The sequence below is a fragment of the Marmota flaviventris genome, chromosome 6 (assembly GCF_047511675.1).
Source record: "Marmota flaviventris isolate mMarFla1 chromosome 6, mMarFla1.hap1, whole genome shotgun sequence".
NCBI lineage: Eukaryota > Metazoa > Chordata > Mammalia > Rodentia > Sciuridae > Marmota > Marmota flaviventris.
Window position 1 is genome coordinate 88,972,308 of NC_092503.1, and position 17,392 is coordinate 88,989,699.

Genomic DNA, 17,392 nt, shown 5'->3' on the forward strand with positions numbered 1-17,392 from the left:
TCAGGGCTAGGTGATCATGGATGGGAACCTCTGAAACCATGAACCAAAATAAAATTTCCTTTCTTGTAAGTCGTTGTCTCAATGACAGAGAGCTAAGATATGAAGTCTCAAGGGACCTATTTGGAAATTTTGAAATATGGCCCCTGAAAGTGAGAGATAGAGGGTTGGTGTATGATTTAGTTCTGAAAGAACGATAGCTGACCATGGAGTGGGACTGACTCCAGTGGCCATATCCAAGAAGGGTTGATTTTTATCATGATGGAACTAGAGTAATGCAGTTAAATTGGGCTATGTCTATGCTGGAAGAAAAATTATTGCAACAATTATGATCATTTCCAATAGAGGAGATTTGAGCTATGTTGAGGTGAATGGGGAGAACTGGACTGGGTTGTTCTCCAACCAAGAGAGATCCTAGGAGAGGATTAGAAGACATTAACAGGAATAATCAAAACTGTCCTCCAGTATGCCTTGGGGATGTTAGAAGAACTCTAAGTGACTATCTGGAAGAAGTGTCTCTTCAAGGAAACTATAAGAAAGAGGTCTCCAGAATTGTGAATGTACCACAGTAGAGTCAGGTTCAAACATCTGCAAGCACAGAGAACTTATTCGTTTATGATACCGGTTCACATTACAATTACATTCTCTCCTATTCTCTTCTTCCCTCCTTATTCTGTCCTGGTAGAATTACCAGGCCATCCCTTAACTACTGCAAGTTTCCATCCAGAAGTGGGTCCTAGGTAACGGATAATATAAGAAACTGTAAACAGACGATGATGTTCATTCACAAAGTTGTGTTTGGCCTACATCACAGACTATGCTTGTTAAACTCAGTGGTAAAACTCATACTAAACACACCAGTGGACCCAGCCAAGGCATCCCAGGAGTTCTCTTCCTCTGTTTCACTATGACCTATGGCAGTGTCTGTCTTGTTTACTTCTGAATACTATAAAAGCCTATCATTTCATTTTGAATGTTCACAAACTGAATTCACAAGTATGCACAGATCTAAACAAAAAGGCCATAATATGATAAGGCAACGTCCAGCCAAGCAATTACCCTGCCTGGCATCACCGCCAGCAAATTAGAAAGTCTTTGGGGGCAGTGGGTAAACTTAGACTGAGTCAAGATATTATCTTCCTGCATTCTGGTGAGTTCTGATAATCATATCACCCATTCTACATTTTCGGGAAGTGGAAATCCGTAAAATTCGTTTGAATCTACACATGTATATAGTCCATCCTTTCCAGAATTTCTTGGCTCTCTCAGTCCATCCGCTTAGGCTAGGTTAAACATTCCAAAAATGCTTTGCTGCTGTGAGACGACCTCGTCCTTTGGAACTCAGCCGGTGTGAGGCAAACCAGCTCGATGACGTCAAGGCGTCCGGGCGTGCCCCGCCCCTAGCCCGTTCTTCCCGCCCCGCCCGGCTCGACGCCAGGGGACGCTCGTGGGTCGGGTCTCCTAGGCAACCAGTTGCTCCGCCCCCTCCGCCCCTTTAACCTTTAGGGTGAGCGGGTTCCGCGTCCCTCGCCCTCTCCCCTTTCCCCCTCCGCCTTCCCTATCCCCTTCGCTCAGGCGTGTCCGGACCGGAAGCGAAGATGGCGGCGGTGACTGCTGGCGCGGCTTCAGCCGAGCTGGTGATCGGCTGGTGCATATTCGGCCTCTTACTACTGGTAGGGGAGGCGCTTGGAGTTTTCCCAGTGTTTGCACTGGCGGGAGAAGGGAGGGGCCGGTCCTCCAGCTGGCCTCTCCAGGCTCTGGAGACCCTCCTTGCCCCGCCCTGCTTTTAGCTGGGACTCTGGGCTGCTTTCCATCGGGGGGCGGGGGCGGCTCCGGGAAGTCGAGGAGGGGGAGCTGATTTCCGGCCTCTTTTGCTTCCATTTCACCGATGACGTCTGAAGAGCTGGTGTCATTTACCGAAACTCTTGCCCCAAGCCTTGATTGAGGCCTGGGGCCGGAGATCTGTGGGCGGAAGAGACCCTCGGGTTGAGAAGGGTGTGGTGACCTTTCATCCCCAAAAGGCTGTACCTCTAGTACAGGTGTGCGGCGGCAGCGCCAGGTCTTTTCCGGTTTTGTAGGCGCTGGCGTTGTTGACTAGTCTGATTTTCTAAATGTTTTTTTCCTCCATGTTCCCTATCATTGGCAGCCTTCAGTGCCCATTGTGCGATTCCGCCTTGATGACGTGAGCTACTCGTTCTGACTTTGAGGTGTCACATTCTTTTCAATCTTTTATTGCTAATTGTAGAACAATTGTAAGGTAGAGCGGTAACCTCTTGCTAAGGCCAATGCCAGAGTATGTTACTCCCATTTCACCTCAAGGGCCTTCTGTCCCCAAGCTTCTTATTTCTGATTATTCTATGGGACTGCGATGGCCCCAAATGGCCTTGTTTTTACTTCCCTACCCCAAAAGACAATTCTTTTTTCCCCCAATTTGTTCTTCTTTATATCCCTCTATATTCTCAGAATTCTTTCGTCTTTTGCCTTCATCCTGCCCTGTTGTTTCCTGTTCCAATGTATTTTGACTTCCTGCCTTACAAGCAAAACAAAACAAAACTTTTCACTTCTAGAAATCCGACTTGTTTGAATTTATGAGATTCCTTAAAAGTGTCTCCTATATGTTCTGTTAGTAAATTTTTTAGCAGAAACTACAAAAAAAAAAAAAAAAAAAAAAAAAACTATTGAAAATGTAAGGAAAGGCTTTTCTTGCTGCCTTCACTTTCACAGATGCCTTTGCATCAGAATATGCTTTACCCCCTCATGAAGAAACTGGAAACACTAAGGGTTGGCTGTGGCCTTCAGAGCCATCCACTCCTGTGCTTGGAGAATTCCCTGGTTTTCCAACCCATCATATTTAGTTTATTTAGAAGAAAATAAACAGGTATGTAACTAGTATTGAAGTCTAGCGGGATTATTGTGTCAGTGGTTGGTGAATAAGCATTTAAACTACAATAGGTTTTCTGTAATTTGTAGAAGGATGCACATGAAACAAAACATGGCCTTTAGCAAGGCTTGGAGATAGTTGGGAAAAAGAAAATTCTTGAAACATGTATTTTAAACAATGAAAGCAGGAGTTTAAAAAAGAAATAGTGATTCTGGGAATAGAGAACAACATTGAAAGTGAGTATTGAGATAGATTTTAGATAGAAGAGGAAAGCCCACTTTAATTAGTAAAAGCACAGCAGGAACAAATGAAATGAGAAGACAGTTAATAAACCAGAAACCTGGATATTGGAGTGGGGGAAAAAAATTAGTAATACGGATCATTGTTTAAATTTCTGCAGATATATTTAATTTCTGGTCTTAGAAGAGAACTGGATTCTTATATCTACTTTTTCATTCAGTCTTGAGTTATTTTGGTTGAAGTATATGAAGAAAATCCAGTTTCAACAATACGTGGTTAGAAGCAGAGAAGTATTTTACATATAGTTGCAGATGGTATTTGCTAGCTCATCAGTTAGAAGCTTCTTATGTTTAGTTGCAATATGCAATCTGAAACCCTGTCAATGACTTTTCCTTGTTATATTAAAATTCATTAGTCCAACATGGACTTTGAATGGATCTTTTACCCATGCATAGTTTTACAAGACAGTATGTTGACCATTTAGAAAATACTGGTTAACTGAGTCATGCACATTTTCCAAATATGAATGCATTTTTTTTTTCTTTTTGCAGTACTGGGGATTGAGCCCAGTGATACTTTACTACTGAGTATTTTTACTACCCAACCATTTTTTTTTAGATGGGAGCAATCTCACTAAATTGCCCAGGCCAGCCTTGAATTTATAATCTCTCTCCCTCAGTGTCCTGAGTAGTTGGGATTACAGGCCTGCACCACCCCACCTGGCCAAATATGGATACATTTCATTATAACATATCCAATGTCACATTCATTAAATCACTACTGATCTTATCAGAAATGTCTCAAACTTCCGAGTATTAAGAAGTTGTCAAGCTCACAACTTTTCCAAAATTCTTTCTTTTTTTAAAAATTTTTATTTTTTAATTGATTTTATTTTTAAAATACATGACAGCAGAATGCATTACAATTCTTATTACACATATACAGCACAATTTTTCATATCTCTTTTTGTATATAAAGTATGCTCACACCAATTTATGTCTTCATACATGTACTTTGGATGATGATGTCCATCACATTCTACCATCATTGCTAACCCCCTGCCCCCTCCCTTCCCATCCCACCCCTCTGCCCTATGTAGGGTTCCTCTATTCCTCCCATGCTCCTCATCCCTACCCCATTATGAGTCAGTCACCTTATATCAGAGGAAATATTCAGCATTTGTTTTTTGGGGGGATTGGCTAACTTCACTTAGCATTATCTTTTCCAACTCCATCCATTTACCTGCAAATGCCATGATTTTATTCTCTTTTATTGCTGAGTAATATCCCACTGTGTGTATATGCCACATTTGTTTTTTAACCCATTCATCTACTGAAGGGCATCTAGGTTGGTTCCACAGTTTAACTATTGTGAATTGTGTTGTTATAAACATTGATACGGCTGTGTCCCTGTAGTATGCTGATTTTAAGTCTTTTGGGTTAGACCGAGGAGAGGAATAGCTGGGTGAAATGGTGGTTCCATTCCCAGTTTTCCAAGGAATCTCCATACAGCTTTCCATATTGGCTGCCCAATTTGAAGTTCCACCAGCAATGTATGAGTGTGCCTTTCCCCCCACATCCTTGCCAACACTAATCTGTGAGGTGAATAGAGAGTCTACATCTTGGGAGCAAATTTTTACCCCTCACACATCAGATAGATCACTAATCCCTAGGGTATATAAAGAACTCAAAAAGCTAAGCACCAAAAAAGCAAATAACCCAATCAATAAGTGGGCCAAGGACATGAACAGACAATTCTCAGAAGAGGATATACAATCAATCAACAAATACATGAGAAAATGTTCATCATCTCTAGCAATTAGAGAAATGCAAATCAAAACTACTCTAAGATATCAGCTCACTCCAGTGAGAATGGCAGCTATTATGAAGCCAAAATTCTTATTTTCATTTGAAAGCTTGAATTTTAACACTGGTTAAAAAAATATTGTTAGTTTTTCTTGAAGAGATTGTTTTCTTTGTTCATTTGATAAAATTTGCTAAATATCCAAAACTGAATTATCAGTTTCAGTTTTTCTTTCAAGTAAAAATAGTTTTGCTTGAAAAGAGTAGCTGGTTCTACTTTTGACTTTTCACATGTTTTCTTGGTGAACTGCATACCTTGGTATGCAGCAGGAGGACTTTACGCATGCTTTATATTTTAACCTGAAGTATTTAAAAATATCATGGGTCAAAATTTAATAAAATTTTTACTGCTTTTTCAAGCACAGTCTTAAGTTAAATTGCTTTGTGTGTGTGTGTGTGTGTGTGTGTGTGTGTGTGTGTGTGTGATAGTAAAGAAGGCAGTGACAACTGGCAGTCTGATGCCATTGTCTTGGTTTGTGGTAATACACCAACAGTTTAATCTACTGTGGCTTTTCACTTTAACCATGAGTGAAACTGCATATGACATCTTAGTATTATTATGAGAATAGTTTTCAATTTTGAGTTGAAAGTTTGAATTGAGATTTGGGGACAAGCAGGGTCTGGGGACTTCAGGCTTTTAGAACTGCTGCCAGACATCTACTGAAGAATTGTGACACACACGTTCCTACTTTTGTGATCTTGACCAAACAGAGTGGATTTCAATTTCCTCTACCACATAAAAATGATTAAATTTGGTCTTTCATGCTTATTCTCTGTGTTTACTATAGCAGTTATAAACTTTCTACTTAATTCCCAACGTCCTCAATAATTTGATTCAATCCATCTTTCAATTGTTTTTTCCAGTACTATAGAGATGATCTTCATTTCTGTAAAGCAAGTTTATCTTGTTTCTTAAAGTGTATCATCTGAGTACTGGTTAGAAATAGAAAATATATTGTCCCAACTTCACTGGATCAGAATTGCTGTTTAACAGGATCCCAGAAGTATGTATGCTTATTAGTTTAGTAACTGCTCCTTTATTCTCATTCCTTCCTCTGCTCCATTGGTTTTCAACCTTAGCCACTCATTAAAACCACCTAGGGAATTTTTTAAATCCCAGTACCCAGACTAGTTAAGTCAGAATCTCTTGGGAGGAGTTGGGGAACTATTTTTAAATCTTTTCTGAATTTTTAATAAAGTTATATATTAGTTTACTTTATAAAATGCTCTAAAATATTGTTTTGAATGACACTTCATAATAATTCCTAATTTTTTTTAAAGTACAATGGACAACCATACTTTTTTTTTTAAAGAGAGAGAGATTTTTAATATTTATTTTTTTAGTTTTCGGCGGACACAACATCTTTGTTTGTATGTGGTGCTGAGGATCGAACCCGGGCCGCACACATGCCAGGCGAGCATGCTAAAGCTTGAGCCACATCCTCAGCCCATAATTCCTATTTTTTAAGCAGTTACTGTGGCTAACCACTTTGTAAAACATCTCATTTAATTCTTATAATCTTCTGTGAAAATATTCTTATGCTTATTTTATAAGACATTGGTTTATTTATGGTACAATTATATTGCTACAATGAAACCTACATAAACAAGATTTTTTTGGTTCTTTTAAAATGTAAAGGGATTCTGAAACCCAAAAGTCAAAACCCATGCCTTACCTATTTGCCTGGTTGCCCCTTTTTAATTTGTCTTCTTGATGCTGGCATACTCCTTCCTTTTGATTATACCAACCACTTTGAAATTTATAAAAGTGCAGATTTTTCTCGAAATCTAACAAATTTTGTTGAGCACTATGTGTTGAGTACTCTGCAAGAATAGTAAGATAAGTCTCAGATGCCAATGAATTCAAAACAAATTTGAGGAACATTTAAAATATTTATTTATTTATTTAAAAATTTTAAATCAAACTCAAAACAAAAAAATATTAGTAAACAGTTAAACCAGAATTTAAGTCTAGGTCCTTTTTTTTTTTTTTTTTTTTGTACTAGTGATTACACTCAAAGCTTAATCACTGAGCCATCCCCAGCCCTTTATATACATACATATATATATATATATATATATATATATATATATATATATATATATATTTATTTTATTTTGAGGCAGGGTCTTGCTAAATTGCTTAGGGCCTTGTTAAGTTGCTAACACTGCCTTTGAACTTGGGATCCTCCTGCCTCAGCCTCCTGAGTTTCTTAGATTATAGGCTTGCACCACTGTGCCTGCTCCAAGTCCTTTTTTTGTTGTTTTGTTTTATACCAACATCTAGGTTCTAAAGTCTAAATCTTTTCTCACCTGTTCTTTTGTTTTTTCTTCCTGTTGGTCTGTCACCAGTTGAAATGACAGCAATATGAAGGAATGAGTCACAACTTGGATGTTGTGTCATGTGAAAAGCCAAACTCAAATGACAGAATACTACTATATGAGTACCTAATGACATTCTAGAGAAGACAGAAATTATAGAGGCAGATAATAGATAGTAGTTGTGAGGGTAAAGAGCATGGTTAATTACAAAGGGATAAAGGGAAATTTTTTGGGGTGGTGAAACTGTTCTTATATCTTGATTGTGGTAGGAGAAATTGAAAACTGTAAAACTAATTAGATGGTTTTATTAATTCCATTCAGACATCTGAACTGGGATGCCTAGAAAGGAAGTAACAGATGGTTCTTGAAAGTGAAAGGACAAAACAAGGCTTTTGTCCCAGAACTCTTACTTTATTTAGAATAATGGTTTTCAAGTTTGGCTGATTAAATCCTCAGGCATTTAAAATACTGATGCCTAGAGGACCCTAATTGACTTGATAGGGAGTTGTGGGGGAAGCAAAAACTATGTATTTTATTTAGCTTTATGTATTGTTTATTTTTATTAGAGCCTTACAGTTATAAATAGTAGTTGGGTTCATCTTGGCAAATTTGTACATGCATGGAATTGGAATTCGATGTCAGTTCATGTACACCCCCCCCCCCCCCCCGCCCCCGGCATTCCTTCTCCTCCTGCCTCTGCCCATTTTCCTTCCTCCACTCTACTGTTCCTCCTTTTGCTGTGTATTTATTTATTTTTGTTTGGTTCTTTCTATTTATACATAAAGGTGAAATTCACTATTGTATATTTGTATATGCCCATAGCATAATTTAAAAAACAAATTCATTCCACATTTCCCTTTCCTTTCTCATCCCTCCTCTCTCCCTCTCTGTCTCCTTCTTTACTAATTTTCTGCATAGATTTATGATATCCAATCCTCCTCTTTTTTTTCCCTTCTATTTTGCTGTAGCTTCCACATAGGAAGGAAAACATTTGATCCTTGATTTTTTGAGACTGGCTTATTTTATTTGGCATGCTGTTCTTGATTTCCATCCATTTACCAGTAAATGCCATAATTTCATTCTTTATGGCTGAGTAAAAATGTATTGAATATATATAACCACAGTTTCTTAATTCATTCATCTATTGATGGGCATTGAGGCTGATTCCATAATTTGGCTACCTTGAAGTGTGCTGCTATAAACACTGAAGTGACTATATCACTATAGTATGCTGATTTCAGTTCTTTCACATAACTACCAAGGGGTGGGATAACTGTCATATCATGGTTCCATGCCTAGTTTTTTGAGGACTTTGCATGTTGCTTTCCAGAGTAGTTATACTTATTTGCAGTCCCACCAGCAATGTACAAGTGTATCTTTATCCCCGTACTTGTACCGGCATTTATTATTATTTGTGTTCTTTATAATTGTCATTTTTATTGGCAGGAGATGAAATCTTAATATAGTTTTGATTTGCATTTCTCTGATTGCTAGAGACATTGAACATTTTTCATATATTTGTTGGCCTTTTGTGTTTCTTTTTTGAGAAATGCCTGTTTGGTTCCAAAAGATATTTTAAACCTACACAGGTGATTCTAACTCATAGTCAAGGCTGAAAAACATTGATTTCATATGTCTGCAACCCCCTATAATTGAGCAGAGTGGATACTCTTGAAATATATTCCCTGGACCAATAGCAGCAGCATCTGAGAATCCATTACTAATGCAAATTTTTAGGCTCACTTCAGATCTCTTGAATCTCAGAATCTGGGGTTGGGTACCAGCATTCTGTGCTTTAATAAACTCTCTACTTGATTCTGATACTCCCTAAAGTTAGAGAATCACTTTGGTAATTCAGTTGTTAGAAAGGTCTTGATAAAGTTATCAAGAGTACCTGATTAACAAGAGAGGTTCACTGAAGTATCTCGGGGTGTACTTTTTCTCATTTGCTCTGCACATGAATCCATTTTCAGTGTTGATTTTTCTTTATTTAAAGCCCTTTAAAATTTGAATTATAGTAATTGCATAATAATTATTGCCAGTTAATCTTTTTAACTGTCATAATAAGGCAAAATTAATTTCAGTCTAAGTTATATTCCATGTCACTTCAGTAATAAGCCTAGGTTAGGACAACATCTAGTTATATTTCCTTTGGATGGAGAGATCCACAGGAAAAAGGTATTCAAAACTGGTTATAATTATGACATTGTATGTAACCACTAATGGTAACACTGTGTTTTGTGAGGGTATATGTAACTGAGCACTGTTATCAGTAATGTATGTGTTAGCATTGAAGCAAAGTTGTACTACATTCATGAAACAGACTTTGAAAATGCTAAATTTTACAATTTTTTCATTATACATGTAGAAGAACCTTCACATTACATAAAGTTTTTTTTTTTTTTTTACTGGAAACCTTTAAACACATACAAAGTCAGGGTTGGAAAATACATAGGGGAGTAATAAACATTCTTTTTGTTCTATTTCAGGCTATTTTAGCATTTTGCTGGATATATGTTCGTAAATACCAAAGTCAGAGAGAAAGTGAAGTTGTCTCCACCATAACAGCGATTTTTTCTCTAGCAATTGCACTTATCACATCAGCACTTCTTCCAGTGGATATATTTTTGGTTTCTTACATGAAAAATCAAAATGGCACATTTAAGGTATGTATTATCATACTATGTAATTTTTTTTCTTTCAAGTTCTGAGCAATTAAGTCCAGTGTATTTTGTGTTTCCTTTTTTTGTATCTGGGTTGAAATAAGAATAAAAATGAAGCATAAAGGCTAAGAATGCAACATGGTAAGCTAGAAGCAAACTATTAATTGACATAAGAACCATGAATTCAATAACCTTGCAAATGTGAGAAATGCCTTTTGTTGATCTGAAAATATTTTAAGCATAATAGATTTATTCTTGTGCCTCTCACAACTCTTTTGAAGCTAACATTTGTTGAATATTTACTATGTGTCAGTCTCTATTTTAAGCGTTTTACATATATTAACTTTGTTTAATCTCCTAAACAACCCTACAATATAGATAAGATTATCCATAGTTTTATGGATGAAAAACCAAGGTTTAGCTTGTCAGTATTGTAACTGGAATTTGAAGTTCTGCAATCTGGTTTCAGAGCTCTTGTTTCATGAGGTTTCTTGAGAAGATGGCCTCTTAAGTAAAAGATACTTTCAAGTAGCTCAGTAAATGGGATTTCTGCTAAGGAGTCCATTGTTGTTGTTGTTTTCATTTAAGCAATTCATATTGTGTATTGAACTGTCATAATACAGCAAAACATTATTTCAGCCCATATTTTGGGCTGAAACATTATTTTAAGAAAAATGACCATTTTGTGTGTGTGTGTGTGTGTGTGTGTGTGTGTGTGGTATACTTAAAATTTCTGCTTTTTTTATTGGGCAAGAAGTAATATACCTTTAATAATTGTGTACACAGTACTTAAATGATTGATATTAACATTATAAGATTATTATCTGAGAAATATTTCATTTTAGATCTAAATTCCATAGAAATGTTTGATTTCCTATAACTATGTAAATGGTTGTTTCTTGCATAAACCTTTTAGACATTTTAAGAATGTCTGAATATTCTTTTTATTTAAAAACTGTAGTTAAGGTGCCGAGGGGGGTGTTATGTAGGTAGACTGCTGCTTAGCATATTGGAAGGTCCTAGGTTCAATCCCCGCTTCTGCTAAATATACACCTGTGTGTGTGTGTGTGTATGATAATTCCAGATGGATAAGACATAATTATAAACTTCTAGACTATTCTCTGTGAAGTTAAATAAAATACATACATATATACACATACGCTATATATATATATGTATATATACATATACTATATATGATATATACATAATTTTTTGCAGATATTATAGAAACAGTGTAATTATTCCTGTACAAGTATTGTTTGAATAGGAGTTTTTAGTTGTGAATTTAGAATATTTGATTTTAGATTTTGTGGGGAAATATTTTCATCTTGAAATTTCTCAAGTAAATATTTTCATGAAATTGTGAACTCTCTCCTAGATTAAGTAAGTAGTTGTTTTGTGCCCATATTTTTAGCAGTCATTGTCTGGGTGATGATTTTAATTATTGTTTGTTTGTTTGTTTTTGGTGAAATTGCATTATATTCATTTGAGCAAAATTTTAAGAATTTATCTTCCTAAAGAGCAAAAAATATTACTTGTTAAAATTTAGACTGCTTATTAAATTTCTCCTAAAAGAAGAAAATACACAGTGATAATTTATATGCTTACTTTATAGTTATTAAATATAAATGTGATATAAATGACTAGAAGGGAACAAAATTCATGATGAATTTCTCATACTTAATACAAAGCTTTTAAAAATTATTATTTGGATAATAAAACTGTAGGTTGTACTTTCACTTTTGGGGGGGGGCGGGGCGGGTTGGGGAGTACCAGGAATTGAACTCAGGGGCACTTGACCACTGAGCCACATCTCCAGCCCTATTTTGTATTTTACTTAGAGACAGGGCCTCACTGAGTTGCTTAGTGCCTTTCCTTTGCTGAGGCTGGCTTTGAATTCACAATCCTCCTGTCTCAGCCTCCAGAGCTGCTGAGATTACAGGCCTGTGCCACCACACCCATCTATTTTCTTTATTTATCTCTTGTTTGGTTTAGCCCCTTCAATATAGACAATGTATCATTTTTTTTCTCTGTACATTGACACTTTTTTGATACCTTGAAACATTCTTTGTATGTCTCCCTTCCACTTTCTCTCTCTCTTTGGCTCTCACTTCTTATCTTCTCTTTTGTTGAATAAAATTCACAGTTTTCATTTGGAGTCAGCCTGTTTGCTAACTCTCAGAAGTAGAACCAAAAACATTTTTAAAACTTTTCACTGATAAACTCTTCTCCAGAAAGCTACTGCTGAATTCTTTTCATGTACTTAACAACTAAGGAAAGTGTAAAGTATTTAACAATTAGTTCTTCAGATGTTATGCTATAACTATAAATATAGTCATGTTAATGTAAATATGCCACAATGGCTTTAGATCTATTCCAGGTTTATTTGTTGCTATAAATGTATGTTGGTTAGCAATATGTTCTGGTATTGCTTTCCATAGTGAGTGATACTTGCATTTTAATGTGCTTTTGTCTCTCCTCCCCTCCACTCTCCTTTCCATTCCAATCTCTTTTTTGGTACTGGAGATTAACCCAGGGCTCTACCAAATGAGCTACATTTCCAGCTCTTTTTATTTTATTTTGAGGTAGAGTCTCATTAAATTTCATTGTCTGGCCTCGAACTTTAGATCCTCTTGCTTCATTCTCCAGAGTAGGTGGGATTACAGGCAAGCGGCACCCATGCCCAACTTCTAACATACACTTCTTATTCCTGAATTCCTGCTTTCTCTGCCTTTTTATGGAAGCTGTACATCACAATGCCCAAGTTGTTTCTGTTGACATTTCTTTTAACATAAAGCATTGTAGATAATTGTAACTAAATAACTGCTTTGTTTCTAACTTCTTGTGAAGTAATCAACTTTTTATATTAAAAAAAGACCTTAAAGCTTAGCTATAAGTGCTCTATTAAACAGTCTTGTATAGTTGGCCAGTGACTTTGGATAGTGAACTATACCATTAAAAATGATAAGTTGACACTAATATGAATAAATATTCTTTATTTTATACAACATGTAAAAAAAATTCAAAGCTAGTAGTTAAGATATGGCATCAGAACACTTAGTATTTATTTACTCTTCTCCCCTAGTGATTAATCTCTTTGCGGCCTGCTATTACAACATATCTGGGTTGAACTCTATTGCTTCCTTATTCCTATTTTCAAACAGTGGGTATTATATCTTAGAACTTTGTCTTGTTCTCTGAACCTTAAATACATATATTTACTATTTATTAAGTACATAGTATGTGGTAGACAAGGTAGTTTCTGGAGATTATGATGAAAATAAATAAGATTGCAATTCACATGGAGCTTAAGAGTATGTAAAGCCAGACAAATGGTCAACAAATAAATGCAACAAGGTACTGTATTAGTGATAAATTCTACAAGGATATATAATATATTGACACAAAAGTCTATTTAGGTGTGGTTAACGCAGAAATGGTGATAGGGAGGCCAGACTGCTGAGGTAAACCAAACTAGTGGGTTAGATGAGAGCCAGCTAAGAGCCAAAAGAGAGAATTCTCAGCAAATACAAAAGACTTTAGACAGGATGAATTGGCTTTTTTGACTGAAGTGTGGTATTGAGGTTTTGCTTTTGTATAAGCTAAGAATCAGTGGAAGGCAAGGGCCAAATGGCTTATAATTTTTTTCATGTTAGTGAATTTGGATTTTTCTCTTAATAGAAAGTTAATGAAGGTAAAAGGTGCAGGTAAGTTGAATTGGAGTGGTGCTAATAGACAAAAATGATGAAAAATAATATATATTTTGGAGGTAGAACTCCTGAATTTGTTCATGGATTGGATATGACAGGATGAAGGTAAAAGAAAATTGGAATGCCTACGTTTTTATACAGCTTAGAGATATAGGGAAGTCTAAAGGAATAACAGAGCATAAGCATGCACATGGGTATATGAGGGAGTGTAGAGGGAAAAAATGTGTTTTAAATAAGTCACCTTCAAAGTAACCATTATATATTTGCAAGTATAGGTATCAAGTAGGAAGTTGAAGCTCTGAAGAGAGGTAGGACTGGAGAGAAATATTTGGGGGTAAACATATGAATGTCAGAGCTGTATACTGGTAACTGGGGAGACTGAGTAGTGAGAGAAGACTTGACATTGGAGTGCTTCAATATGTAGAGGCCAGTCAAAGGGAAGAAGCTGGAACCCGAGAAGTAAGAAGAAAAGTAGATAAGGAAAGTAGGAGAAGAATATTTCAGGAATAGAGAATGATTGCTTTTTTGAGTGTTGTTGGAAGGTTAAGTGAAAGGGGTAGAGAAATGACAACTGGATTTGGTCATTGGTAACTATGAAGAATAATTTTAGCATAGCAGTAGGACAGACAGGTTGTGGTGGGTTAAATATGGACAGTGAGGTGAGGATGTAGTGATAAGGAATACTGTCAACTTTTCAGGAAATTTTGTTCTCTAGGTGGGCATCTGTGTTTTTATTTGTTTTGGTAATGTCTTTATCTCTTTGAGGTTAATGGGAATTAATTGAGTTTGTATACTTTAAACTTCATTAGAAAAGGAAGAATTTTTGAGAGTGGAGATAGTGTGTCATTGCAGGTGTAAGATGCTTGACAGATGCTGAGGTAGGCCAGACCTCTAAGTCAGTGGTTCCCCACCATTGACATTTTGTGCTGGATAATTCTTTGTGGTGAGGGACTCTCCTAAATTTTGCAGATGTATACTTAACAGATGCCTATTCCTCCGTCTGCCTGGTGTCTCTAGACATTTCCAAATGCCCATGGGAACAAAATGGCTTCTGAATGAGAATTACTGATCTAAGGTGAGGTTATCAGGTAAAAGTATGGAGAGTCATGTTGGAATTTTAGGTTGGACACCAGGTTTTAGAAAGTCATCTTGAAGGATAGGAAAAGGAATTTACATTTGTGACCCCACTACATTTTTGTTCTATGGAATTCATATCATTTTCTTTTCTCCTGAAATATTCTTCTGTAGTAGTCTCTATTTAGTATTAGTTTTTGAGTGTCTTTACATTCCTTTGAGTCTTAAGTGATTGAAGTTTCTTTTTGTTTCTACTCTGGGAGGAAATAGTTTATAAAACATATCAAGGGTATAGTGGTTTTCAAAACATAAAAGAAAGAAGATTTAATAAAGTAAGCTTTCTTGACAATATATCATATATTTTGGAGGCAAAGGAGTGCATAAAAGCCAAATACACTAATGGTACTTGAGTGATGTTGTGTATTTTACACATATTTGTAGCTTTAAAATAGTAACAGTTTTACTCTTTATTACCTCAATGATTGGTTAAACACAAGAAACTTGTAGAGTAAAATATGTTAAATTTGAATGATTATTTGGCTATAAATTACCTTCAAAATTTCTACTTTCAACCCCCCCCCCACTTCCCCCTGGGTTTGGGCTCTTGTCCAATTTTTAAGTTTGAATTTTTTAAAATTCTAATTTGTTATATATGACAGCAGAATGCATTATAATTCATGTTACACATATAGAGCACAATTTTTCATATCGCTGGTTGTATATAAAGTATATTCACACCATTCTTGTCTTCATACATGTATTCAGAGTAATGATATCCATCTCATTCCACCATCTTTTTTGCCCCCATGACTCCTCCTTTCCCCTCCCACCCTTTTGCCCTATCCAGAGTTCTGTTGAGGACATTACTACTTCTTGGGGCTGTCTTGGAAACTCCTAGGGACTTTGCATGAAATGTAATAAGTAAAAAAGCTATAATTATCCTCTAGTCCATCGATAAATTATTCTTAATTTGATCATCTTCATCAGAAATCTTTTTACACTTCCAGTTTGATGCATAAGCAATCACTAAGGAAGTACATCTCTTAGGAGGTGAAGCTTTGGTGATTATGTATATATGCATTTGGATATTTAAATCACCGAGGAAAAAATTTCTAATCATTATATAGAATTTTCCTCAGGGCTTTCCATTCTAGTTAGTATGCACTATGTACGCTTTCTTTGACTTTTTAAAAGTGTTTTAGGTGTTTCTTTTGTCCCCCCCCCCCTTTTTTTTCCCTAAAGAGTTGGTTGCATGTGTTAAAACTAATGGTGGTAATATGTTCTCTTCCCTCTGTTCAAAAGTACTTCATGTGTATGTTTCTATGGCTGTTTTTTCTAATAGGTTTGTTTTTAATGTCTGTGTGATATTCTCTGTTATGAATATACAATAATATGTTTTACCATTTTTCCTGGGGTATTTAGATTTTCTTCAGTTTTAAACAACACTATACTGAATATGGTTGGGCAAAGAGCTTTTAAGCAAAAACCGTTATTGTTGCTTGGTGTAGACTGTCATTTACTGGAATAAAAATCAGCAAGTGCTTATGTTCATGTATAAGTTGAAATATATGCAAGAATAAGCTCTCCCAAGTGCAGATACTTCAGTACTTCAACCTCCTTTCTTCTATCTTATAGGGGAGGCAGAAGAGTGGTCTTGTAGATAGATAAACACTTGGGACTTCAGTGTCAAGTAGTCTGAGCTGAGTAGGTACAAGCTGTTCAGAGGGTGTTAGTACATTCTCATTGCTGAATAACTGATGAAGACTGTGGGCTCCTTTGTCCCAGGAGTAGTTGAAATTAAGTGTATTCCTCTTGTGTGGGAAAGGGAGGCCGCCCTGTTCAGGCTATCTTGTTGCCAGGGAAATCGGTAAGAATCTCAAAGTCATTCATTGGCCAGTACTATTAAAAATGTCCCTGTACTGATATCTATCTTAACTTGTGAATATTTTTAGGATGGAGTCAACAAAGGATATCTAGATCATAGAGTCTCCTATTAATGTGAAAGAAATGCTTTCAACTCCACATTTTGCCACTACTTCATATTATTAATGTTTTCTATTATGCCAGTTAGTTAAATTAAACATTATTAAAATAAAACATTTTCATGTTTTACTAGTAAAATATAGTAATTAGGAAATTACTTATTGTTGGTCTTTTTTAAGATATTAACATACTCCCTTGGTACATTGGGATTTCTTCTTTCCTCCCTCCCTCCCTTGCCCTTCCCTTCGTTCTTTCTTCCTGTTTTCTCCCCTCTCTCTCTCCTTTTTTTCTTTCTTTTAAGAGAAAAGGTCTTGCTATGTTGTCCATGCTATCACTGAACTTCTGAGTTCAAGCAATTTTCTCACCTTAGCCTGCCAAGTAATTGGGACTATAGGCACATGCTATCATGCCTGGCTCACTCAGTACATTGGGGTTTTGATTGGCAATATATATTATTTTTATAGATTAATTCGGAGTGAATTAGTATTTATAATCTTTCATGTTGCACAGGTGATTTTCCACTTATTTAGAACTTTAATAATCTACAGTTAGGTTAGTTTTCTTTATATAGTTCATTTTTAAAATTTGGTTTATTAAGCTATATTTTTATAGCTGTTTGGAAGTATTATTGTTCATTTTGTATATAGGTTTTGCACT

The 17,392-nt window shown here is 36.0% G+C and overlaps 1 protein-coding gene across 2 annotated transcripts in view; it reads left to right on the forward strand.

Moving 5' to 3' along the window:
* The first annotated feature begins 1,426 nt into the window (after nt 1-1,426).
* The window catches only part of Lmbrd1 (LMBR1 domain containing 1), a 109,053-nt gene continuing 93,087 nt past the window's right edge, over nt 1,427-17,392 (forward strand). For both annotated transcript variants that reach the window (XM_071613276.1, XM_027928335.2), the window contains exons 1-2: nt 1,427-1,670; nt 9,792-9,968. In XM_071613276.1, coding sequence (XP_071469377.1) covers nt 1,596-1,670; nt 9,792-9,968 — 252 coding nt within the window. In that variant the 5' untranslated portion in view covers nt 1,427-1,595. The remainder of the gene's footprint in view (nt 1,671-9,791; nt 9,969-17,392) is intronic.